Consider the following 12,011-nt stretch of genomic DNA (forward strand, 5'->3'; position numbering starts at 1 on the left):
TCTGTTTTGTGAGGTGGAGGACTTTGTGGACTGGTGTTGGGTAAATGGGTTAATGTTGGACTTGTGGGCTTGGGCAGCATTGGGTTGGGATGTTTTCATGATGCATATTTTCTTTACATAAAACTCTCTCTTATACATGAGTTGCTGTGGATTTGTTTCTCCAAAGTACCCAGACTAATACACCATTTAAGGCAGAGGGTACTAGAGACTTCCAGGTCACACATCATTTTAGATCGGGGATACAGGTTTTCAATACTTCATAGAAATGCCTTAATTTTGTGCGAGGCAGCACAGGGTCGCTATGGTCAGAATGGAAGAGGACACAGAGGCTACAAGAAGCACAAACAGTGGTGACAATGGCCGAAGACCTGGCAGGGCCTTCTTGTGCTGCACAAAGACTTGGAGCACCTTATCTGTTCTAATCTAGATGGTTAGCCCTCAACAATAGTGGAGAGAAGTTTTTTTTTTCATTGCCCAAAGGCTATAAAGTTAGAGATCAACCAGATGGCTCTGTTTATCAAAGTATTCATATAGATTACAAGCCTAAAGTCAGTGAGATAAAATCCTAAAGTCATCAACCCCCTAATTTTCTGTGCCATTTCCAGAATTTGTCTTGGGTTTGGAATAAGAACTATCCATATCTCTTAATGAGAACATTTTAAATTGAGAATATATACTTTTTTTTTTGGACAAGGTATGCTTTTCTTTGAACTAGAGAGATCACTAGGGATATAAAGAGGGCTATTTTAACCCTGAAGACTGCTCTGCTTTTTTGCTTTATGGGTCTATTTATAGTTACATAATTCATGCCTCTAGGGCTGATCTCCAGCAAAAGGGTTCTCTGCCATAGAAAAAGACCGTGTGCTCACATTTTAATAGAACTCATCTGAACTGTGAGAATATTATGGGTGATGGTGAACATAGTGAGTCATCTAAACATGAAGTAAAGCTGTATGATATTTCAGAGTGACTCTGACCATTATCTCTTTGGCAAAGTCTCAATCTGAGCGGTCACGAAAGTCCCACAGCCACGGTGCTAGATACTCTGGGGGAGAACCTCACGCGACAGCGTTGTCATTTGTTGTTTGTTTTTCTTTCTTTCTTTCTATTTTGTGTATATTTGGGTTTTTAATCACCTCTTTATTTGTACTTTTCTTATTCTCTTCTCAGAAATTCACATATAATGGAGAAGAAATAATTCTTTCCTCCATTAATTCAGTTATTTGAAAATTTCTGTACAGTTATTTGGGGTCATAGAAGTATACTTGCAACTCATACATAGCTTAATAATGTTAGAAACTTGTAACAACGAAATTGCTCTCCATCTACCATCAGGAAAAATAGTCATGGGACAAATGTAGAAAACACTAGAAAGATTTTTATGGCTTAACTTACATTCTAAGGTGATAACAAATTTTAGGTAGAGTTGTTCTCCCCCACCCCCTTTTCTTCTCCATAAAGCAAACAATTTACCTGAAATGGGTTTGACTCAAAAGTTAGATTATGTTGTTGATCACATGCTTAGGGAAGGTATATTACAGCTCTTTGATATCATGATACGTTGTAAAGTTAAAAGGGTCATTTGCCTATTGGTTAAGAATGTTGCCATTGGAGTCAAACAAACACTTGACTTTCATCCAGTTGGTTGAAGAGCACATTTGGAGGTTTCTTGAAGAAGAAATGTAAGATCCTAATGTAAAATTCCTAACTGTTCCAGACTTGCTCATCCCTCTGGATATAAATAGGTCAATTTCTTAAAATCTATCTATATATCTGACATATATCTATCATTTGTTTTGGTTTGAAGAAATCTACCTGATTCAATCTCCACCCCCATCTCACAGCCCGCCACCACCCCCCCACCATTTTATGGAAGTTTTTATTCTTAAACCCAAAATACCACCCAACATAGTGGACAATTTTGAATCATATCAACTAAGGCAGGAGGAGCTCATTCATTAAAACTGCACGGGTGAAGGCATAGATATTTTATATGTTCAGGTTCATATTTTATAAAAGTTTCCAGTAACACTAATATTTAAAATTAAGGTAAAGCAGTAATATCTTTATAAAGAAATAGTGTAGTGTTTCTTATCCATATTTTCTGAATCATTGATGCATATATTCTTAGGATCAAGAAGTATTCTCACCTTAGAATCACACACAATGGCCGTACCTACCTGAGCGTTCCTAAGGAAAACTTTAGGTGTGAAACTCATGTTGGTAGAATCTTACATTCTTTTTAAATCTTACCTGATTATCCTCAAAATAAGTGAAAACTAGTAGCAGTAAAGGGAAAAGAAGCCAAGAGAAAGAGCATGTGTGTGTGTGTGCACGCGCCTGTGTGTGCGCTGATGCTAGTAATTTAATTAGTTCTGTGCAGTGGGATGTATAAGACATAAGTATCCCAGGACAAAATTTTAAACATCTGATCTAGATCTGTTTTTCTCAGTAAAATTGGTTACAACAATAACTTAATCCTGGATAACCAAACCCTACCATAGTCACTTGAGAGTACCTTATTTTCCCTTTCCCGATTAAAAAAGGGCCTGGAAGACTTTCTAAGGAATTAAATGAGAGTGTAATTTCAAAATAACATTTGGAGCTAACAATTCATTTTCTTCTTGAGTGGGCAGTACCCAAGTTTATTACCATCTTGGAGAGCCTGCTATGAAAGTCAAGGCTTCAAAGTTGGTGGTTACAAAAATCAAAATAGTCCAGGCAATGAGGCAAGGCTTGCTTTGTGTAATAAGGATGATTTACTTATTTCTACCAATAGTAGAATTCACATTGGTTATTAAAAGCAATACAGCACAAAACACAACATTGGAAAATAAGCAAATAGATACAAATGAAAGAAAATATTTAACAAAGTTCTGAAATTTTACAGTCGAAATAAAAGCAATTCTATAAAAATTTACAAAAGTAAGCTAAGGAGAAGGGATGCAAACAAAATCAACAAGGCATTCACAATAAAAGAAAGGGGGGGGGGAAAGAAAATTAAAAAAAATACAGGCTGTGTTTTTCTTTTCAAAGGGTAGGAAACAAAGAAAGAAACCATTTCCTTATAGATAAAATAATTTAAATAAAAATATACCATATTAATTTATAGTCAACTTACATCAACAAATTGCCCGCATGTTTTTTGGCATGAAAGAAAAATTTACAAAAGAAAGTTGTGTAAGAATGCTCTTGGACAAATAGAATTGCCACATTCTTGTAACTTGCTTTTTTTGTCATCATTTCTTAAAAACGTTTGAGTAAAATATCTAATTTTCAAATATAATAATTTACAACAGAGGATGATACAGGGAGGTAACAACACATACATCACACCACATAACATGGAAAGAAAAAATCTGCACTTCAACAAACTTTTACTTGGGGGGGCTTGGAAGGACACCAGTTTAGAATTTAAAATAATTCCAATTGCAATGGTTTGAAAAATGAAGAGAAAAACCTGCTCATTTTTATCATTTGTCATTTAAAAAATGTATGACTCTAAAGGGTTTTGAATGAATTTCTGCGTCGTTATAGGTTTTCAGGTATATATATAATTTTTAAATTTGTTGTCTTTTTGACACGTTTTAGATTTTCTTTAATTGAAGGGGATGGATGACAGCACATACGTTTTAACAATGCTAAAGAAAGGGGGAGTATGGGAAGGAGAGAGGCTGAGCGGGGAGGGTGTGTCTATGAGTGCACTACACAGGAGATGAAGACGATGGGAGTGAATGTGTAAGTGAGTCGCCATGTCCATGTAAGGGCGGCACCGAGTGATCTAGCTGCGTTAGAGCTTCTGGCTGTAAGGAAGGGATGGGCAATATACAAAAACAAATGAGCCTACACATGCCCATCTATGGAAGTAAAGAACAGAACTCTAACACTGACAATCTCACACACCCTAAGCTGCAACTTCTTCAACATGCAATTACTCCAAAAATTATTACAGTTTTAGTCAATATTTTCAAATCATCAAAACAGTTAAACTTCGTTTCCTACTGAAAATAGCCAAAATACATCAAATCATAATACAAGTAATCGAAAAGTTAAAAGCAAAAACAAGGAGACTAGATTCATGTATTCCAGTCGAACAACTTCATCGGCAGCCACACAGCCCCATCGAGAGTTAGGGGGTGTTTCTAGGTCGGCAGAGGTGACCCAAAGGAAAGCCGGATAGGGATCCCCCAGGCTGAAAGGCCAGTGACTTCCCCCTAGAGACATGGTGCTGTTACAATCGGCATGACGCTCTGGCCATTGTCCCCATGACACCCAGGTTGCACATAATTTTCCATGAGACTGGGGTAATTTCAGAAATGTGGATGTGGGGATTCTGCAGCTGAAGTTGTCCCACGTTAAAAGAGGGAGGGGGAAAAATTGCAGAAACAATTCATAACGTTTTTTTATGTCATCATTTTGGATGAAACCAAATCTAAAGATAGAGATCTAGCCATTTAAAAGAAACACATTGATCTATATATAAATAGATAAAATACAAAATGTACTTAATTCCCAAACAAGAAGGGAGAAAAGAACAAAAATATTTTTAAAGAAAAATAATGGATACCCTTTCCGAGATGAACCAGCAGATGCACACGCGGAAGAGGCAAAGACAAAGCAGTGAGGGGCACTCAAAAATTGTTTTTCTTTTTTTTTTCTGGCATGTTGATCCCCCCCTTTTCTAATTACCAAAATTGAAAACACACTTTGAATTTTCTTTAAAAATGTTTTTGTTGTTTTAGATTTCATGTCTTTAAAAAAATAAAAAGGGCGTGCAGTCTGGATGTATGTCATCAATAGACATTTAAAAGAGAAGAAAGTGGCTACGATTGACCAGTGGGCTATCGTCTGTCATCCTTGCACTGTAGGAATACTAATCAAGTGAAAACATGCTTAAAGTAAGTTGCATTTAGGGAAAGTAGGAAAACAGAACAGCAAGCTAGGGTTGGGAAGAGGTCAGCAAGACAAAACTGGTTTGGGGACCAGAGGGACGCACTGGATTCTATTTCATGCCTGTCCAGTAGGGGCAAAGGACATTCCAGGCTGTTTTGTCAATTAGAAGGAAACGGTGTGTGTCTATGTGCACATGCATGTATATATGCTACTTGTATGTATTAAGTGTAGGGCCGAGCCAGTAGTGGCAGGGATTAAGGAACACATGTATGGTCTCATGGGTTCTACTTTGGAAAATGCATCCAATGCTGACTCTTTAAAGTCGTGTTTGAAAAGACATGGAGGAGTTAGCATTAACATTGCTCCCTATGTCTGCTCTTGAACTCTGCCAACCTGACTGTAGATGATTGGTGACAATGAGATGTCAATAGAAGGACTCACTGCTAATGAGTTGAGGCTGATGCATGGGGACACTACAGGACAGGGTAGACCTGCCCCGTGAGTTTCCCAGACTGTAACTCTTGACAGTCTTATCCCCATTAATAGACTAGCCTGATTAAAAGAGGCACAACCGATTCTTTTGCACTTATAGAAGGGGGAAAAGCCAACCTCTTCACGCTAAAGTGTGAGCATCTAAAGGTTAGAAAAATCATAAAATGAATATGGCTTTGAAGTCTGGTAAGAATATGGTCCAGACTTCTGGAGACAAATGAGGGTTAAAATGGCTTCGTTCAATCTCCACTGAGAGAAGCAGACTACTGTGTGTGCATACATGTCCTTGCACATGCTCACGTGTCTGTGTGTGTGTATTGAGAGGAAGATATTGTAAACGAGACCTGGGCAACGTGTTCAAAGCAATGGCCTCAGCCTCTACTGGAAGAGATCACTAGAGTTTATATTCTACAGTCTACACCGCTGAGAGCGTTACGGTTCAACCAAGGACTGGGAAACCCGGTAGGCAACCACAAAGGCAAGACACTGGAGAGAGCACCTGGCACTGGCAGCCAATTCCCACCACTCTTAAGAACTCTTTTGAATGACTTTGACAGATAGAATAAATTGTGAGGATGCGTCAGACTTTTTGCCCCTGATGGGACGCCCCTTTTATTGTTTTATTTTAAAATCTTTATAGTCAATGTGTCCCCATGGGTCAGTCCGTACCAAGATTTTTAGTCTCTGGTTTAATAAAGTTAATTATTATTCTGAGAACTTCACAAAGGCAATGGAAAGTTTTAGGAAAAAGGAAAGAAATCTCGATAATTTAGTGGTGGGGGTGGGGGGCGGGGTGGATAAACAACCCTTGTTGCCATTTAGTTAAACATTTTGACTATTAAACTTTTAATATTGAATTTGAGTATATAAGAAGAAACTAAATGTTCACGTGTTCCACAAGGCATCATATAAAATCTTTCAAAGAAAATAACATATGCATGCTTAAGCCCACCTGACCCATAGTTTTAAAGGCATCTGATGCAGTCTGTATACTGTTGCCTGAGTGTTTTCATAATATAATCTCATAAATTCCTGGTTTGATTTTAGATAAAGGAGACAAATTAATCGTGCTGTTAGCTCATAATCATGACATAGCTTAATTTAACATCTCATCTGCTATTTATACTAGATTTTTATTATCATTAATTTCCTGATATATCTGTCTCTAATTTCTGTATCGATGCCTCCATTGGTGTTAAGAGTGTAGGGCAATTTTATCTGCCACTGAGAAAAAATTATTCAACAATCTGACTTAAAGAACAGAGTTCGATGTAATGATCTCTATCTTATCATGTCTAAATAGCTCAGCCTGATTGTAAAATTAATATTTGAGCATATGGGATACATTGTCCAGAATGCCACCGGGGAGTCCTCTTGTTGAGAAGAAATCAGTTGCTAACCTACTTGGGGTTGATTTTGAGAAACCCATCGATACGTTCAAGTCATGGAAGTGGCAAGAGTACCTCACAGCAGAGTGGGCCTAGCTGAACAGTGCACACGTGTATAATTGAAGGCTGCAAAGAAATGACCCATGCATAATATTCAATCCTTAAAGCTAATCAGAGAAAATTCTGGAGAGAAGGGAGAAGAGACAATCTCTGGAGTCTAGAAAAATTCATTGAGAAGACATAAAAATTATAAGCATGGAGGGATGACAAAGGAATGTGGCAATCAAATATCTCATGGGAATATTCAAGATTTTGGCTTTAGATATTTGTCATTGGCTCTTATTTTAGGTGTCGGTGTAATGAAAGGAGGGGTTTTGCTGGCAGAATCAGCACTTTAGCTTGGTATCACTGTTTGATTTAGATTCAAATGGCGACTCTTTGCATGCACATGGAATCCTGGAATATGAAGCCAGCTATATCCTCTAAGTTACAAAAAGTACCCCAGCCACACACCCGACTTCATACAACCTCTTCTCAACATCTGACGTTCAATGAAGATGAGATAAATTCTGATAAATACATATTCGTTTTTTAAGCTGAAAGCTCAGTATTACGACTGAACAAAAATGCCCACGTGAAAAGGTCATGTACTCTTTGTCCCCAGACTCAGAACAGAATGCATAACAAGGGAAAGAAAAATGGAACCTTTTAAGAGGGAAAAGTCCTAATTATTATTTAGCCCACTACTTAGAATTATATTTCTGTATTAATGGTCTGCTTTCCCAATGTAGGCCAAACTTTAACGCTTAATAGGTTGTATAGGAACACATAACACATTTAAAAAACCAATATTACATTTCAAAAGGTTGTAAGATAATGGAATGTTAAATCTGGAGGAACCTCAAATTAATAGCACCTCCCACTATATTTACAACATAACCCTTAGCTTTATGCGAATACTTCTATCTCACAATTGCCAAAGCTCTTGGGGAACCTACCTACTGTAGCCTGGACAGATTTTTATTAACCCAACACTCTGTTACATTAAATCTGCTTTGTTTTCATTCTCAGACTCCAAACAGCTTAAGGAAAGGGGTAGCGGTTTCCTTTATGTTTCCTACCAGGGTTAACAGGTAACACTGTCAGTTAATTGTTCGAGTGTTAACTACAAAGTCAGTGGTTCAAACCCACCAGGTACTTCTTAGAGAACTTTGAAGGTATCTGCTCCCTTAAAGAATTACAGCCTTGTAGCCCACTGGAGGATCTCTATGAGTGGGAATTGGCATTGTGATTTTTGGGTTTGACCACTTAGAAGACTAATAGTTATCCAAACACATATTGAATAAATTAATAAATGAATGCACACTTTAATTACATGTATCTTCTTATGTTGTTAGCTGCAGCCTCTGTATGTGCCGAATAGAATTGCTCTATTGGTTCTTTCAAGGCTCTGACTTTTGGGGTAACAAATTTTGGTAAAACAAAGCAAAATGAATAAACAAAATTATCTAAAAAGAAATACAGCCAAAATGCTCTTTAGGAGCAGGGATGCTGTCGCTGCATCTCACGTCCTTTGGACATGTTCTCAGAAGATACCTGGAGAAGGGTATTATATTTGGTAACGTTGAGAGTCAGCAAAAATGAGGAGAGCCTTCAACAAGCTGAATTGACACCCTGGCTGTAAAAATAAGCTCAAGCATAACAATAATCATGAGGATTGTTCAGGACTGTGTAGTGGTTTGTTCTAACTTATAGGGTTGCTATGGGTCAGAACCAAGTTAATTAACAACAGACTTTTGTGAGTAGGTGGAGAGACTTATCTTCCAGATCAGCACCTCTGGGTTTCAAACGCTAATTATCCCACTGATTCCTGCTTTTGTGTGAATGCTGTTATTGTTGTTCTGTGCAAATGGATTCACACACATTGCAACCCTCTAAGACAGAGTAGAACTGCTCTATAGAGTTTTCTGTGGTAAAACTGCCAATGTTTTTGGTTAGCAGGCAAGCCCAGAATTACTGTGCCACCAGGGATTCCCTTTTATTTGAATAAATGAAAAGTGAGCATTTCCTGGCTGCATCCATTTATTGAAGTATCTCAAGATACATAAAAGTGTAGGGGTGGTATCAACCTGTCAATGAGGTTGCAACCTGATGCTTCCTTGTGGGTGTGGCTTTCTGATAAGGAGGGCTCTGGGAACTTCCCCTTCTCTCTACCTTTAACTTCCTGCTGGCTGACCCTGATTTCTGCCAGAGCCACCACCATTAGATCCACAAGCCTTTGCATTCACTGGCCTGTGATCTTCCTGAATTCTGCACCATAGCATGTGGCTGTATGAGGGACTTAGGGACTAGAATTGGCATTGGACTTGAGGACTTGAGTTAGTCTGGGCTGGGACATTTTCTCGATATACAATTACTTCTTGATATAAAGCTCAGTCTTCTACATATATGTCGTGGATTTTTCTCTAGTCAGCCTGGCCTAACACAAGTGGTCTTCTCCAAAAAAAAAAAAAATTGCATATTCCAATAAAACACTGTCTTATGTAGTCCCAGAAGATGAGTCCACAACTATAGAAAACTAATATAATCCTTTTCTACTGTCATTCTGCAGCTCAGATAAGGTAACATGTACAGCCTCTAGCACATGATAGTAACTCAAAGGATCTTTGTTCACATGTTATCACTACACTAACTTCATAGTTATTCCGTAGCCCAGACATTTCTTGAAGTGCCAGGAGAACCCTGCCAAAGTGAGGAGAGGAACACATTTAAGCCTAACTTAGGGCCTCTCTCTTGAGTAGTATGAGGTAATTCACTTGATCTATTGTGATGTCCATTCAATGGCTTCTAAAACCCTATTTGAAATAAGATAAAACATGATAAAGGAAAGAAAGGAGCACATGATGGGATTTAACTAATTATCTCAGGCCCATCAAAAAATTAAAAAGAAAAAAAGACAAGTACGGCAAGCCAGAGAGAAAAAACCTTCAATAATAATACCAGTAATAACAAAAATCAATGGGCAATCACTATGAAGGTTATCTTAGCTTACCTGGTGATAGAGTGGTTATGTGTCAGGCTGCTAATCACAAGGTAGGCAATTCAAAACAACCAGTGGGAGAAAGATGAAGTTTTCTCCTTCAAAGAACAATGAGGCTCTCTACTCCTGTAAGGAGTGACAGTCTCAGGACTCACAAGGGCAGTTCTACTCTGTCTTGTAGGATAGCTATGCGTTGGCATCAAACCGATGGCAGTAAGTTGTGATTTTTTGTTTTAGTTATAAAAGGTATCTGACAGTACACTGGATGCTCTGTGTACTGTATAGTTTAATCATACTTAATTTTACCCAAGGCAAAAATGGTCATTATCAACTATTTACAGAGAAAACTGCAACCCACAAAAATTAAATGGTTTTTGTAAGATTATATTAATAGTAAGTGATGAAACTTTAGGTAGTATATACCCAAAGCTTGTACCCATAACCTGTGTGCTATATCATCGCCCCCCAACATTGAAGCCCAACAAACTGAGAGAAAGCATAACATTTCCCAGAAGTTTTCATATCTTTAAGCATATTATCATATTCATATTCTTGACTGGTATTATTATTTATTGATATTCCTCTAGTCTTTCTATAATTCTAGCTGACTCTGAAATCGATTTTAATTTTTTTGTTATCCCATGTAAAATGTATAACTATAATAAGAAAAAGTCTTAGTGATGGTAGCAGAGCTTCTAGAATTAGCCATGCTCTTCAGAGTGGACTTGCACGAATAATAAAAACAGTATTGTTATTATTATTCTCTGCTGTTATTCATTGTTTTTGTTATTACACTGAAGTTCTAACAGAGATTTGACTTAATTTGAAATCACTTAATAGTCTGTACCATAACATATCTTCAGCCCACCCTGGAAGCTGTAGGGAGAATTGAAAAAGGATGACAAAACCAGATAAGCCACTGTGTCATGGACATGGCATTCCCTCCAAGACAAGTTCATTATCATCTATAAGCCTGATAAGTGGCCAAGTAACTACTAAAGCAGTTGTTAACTCTAGACTTTCCTTATACTCTACCAAAGAGAACAATGTACAAAGGTCTTGCAGCAAGGGGTTGAACTTTTTTCAGAGATAACCCTAGGGGTGAATAGTCCATAGAATGAAGCAGCTAAGGGTGGCCATGACTTGGTACCGGCCCACAAGCAGTTTGTGAAAGTTCTTCATTAGTGTCTAGTTCCACATATCTACATGATTTTTGCAAATGGGAAAATCTGCCAAAACTTGACTTATATGCATTTCAATATTTTGAATTAATGGGACATATTTAGAAATATGTCAAAGTTAAAAATTACATGATTGAATCAATAAAATCTATGGGATTTTCTTAAAGGAGAGAAGATAGTAAAATATTCCTAGTTGAAAAAAAACAAAACAAAACTCACTCAACTTCATAAAGATTTGATCATGTAACATGATAGCAAAGTGGGCCTCCTCACACTTTACATGTTAGTCATCTTGAATTATTTTCCCCAACACATGCTGTTGGTTAATGCATCTGGGTCATAGCACATGCTGCTTCTTGCTAGCCGGATCAGCGCCTGTTTATCTTTAGACTGGAAAGGCCACACTAAGTCCATGGCATGCTTTGCCAGAGCCAATTTCTAATCAATGGGATAATTCATCTGTCTTTGTTATGGCTATTTATCCTTTAATATGTACATTATGGTATCTGTCACATATGATTATTGATTTACATGTTTGCTCATAGAAGATAGATTTTGTGTCTCATCATTTTATAACTGTCCCCAGTGCTCAGTATAGAGGCTGATGCAAGTACCCCAAAGAACTTAATTTCTACTTTGATTTAATCAATAAAGGAGTCCAAAAAACCCCATATTGATGTGCGTGCCACAAGCCTGGATGCTCCATAAAGACCATGGGGTTTTGAAACTCACTGTGCACATGAATGTACCAAAGGGGACAATCAGCTGGTGGTAGAGCATCACCAGATGCCTGTTGGCTCCTTCAGGGAAATGAAATTGATGAGCATGAAACATAAATCCAGATTGCTGACTGATATTGTAATGGAGAGTTCTGTAGAGGGTCAGAATGTTAAATAATTAAATATAGTATTCCAAATGTGTATAATGCACTCTAAGGATTCTCTAGGAATACTATGGTGCTATCTTAGTTTCTTCTAAGTGAACAAATGCCCTATCTGCCCCAAGATCATTATATAT

At 37.6% G+C, this 12,011-nt stretch overlaps 1 protein-coding gene across 16 annotated transcripts in view; it reads right to left on the bottom strand.

The window, feature by feature from the left end:
• NRXN3 (neurexin 3) overlaps positions 1–12,011 on the bottom strand; it is a 1,902,419-nt gene that overhangs the window by 6,907 nt on the left and 1,883,501 nt on the right. For 2 of the 16 annotated variants that reach the window (XM_045287972.1, XM_045287971.1), the window contains exon 24: positions 3,575–3,803. The exons of the other annotated variants lie outside the window; for them this stretch is intronic. In XM_045287972.1, coding sequence (XP_045143907.1) covers positions 3,694–3,803 — 110 coding nt within the window. In that variant the 3' untranslated portion in view covers positions 3,575–3,693. Of the gene's footprint in view, positions 1–3,574; positions 3,804–12,011 lie in introns of those variants that run through there. 16 annotated transcript variants of the gene reach the window in all.

This window comes from Echinops telfairi, unplaced genomic scaffold, assembly GCF_000313985.2.
Source record: "Echinops telfairi isolate 266 unplaced genomic scaffold, ASM31398v2 ScPeMD7_18;HRSCAF=68, whole genome shotgun sequence".
Lineage (NCBI taxonomy): Eukaryota > Metazoa > Chordata > Mammalia > Afrosoricida > Tenrecidae > Echinops > Echinops telfairi.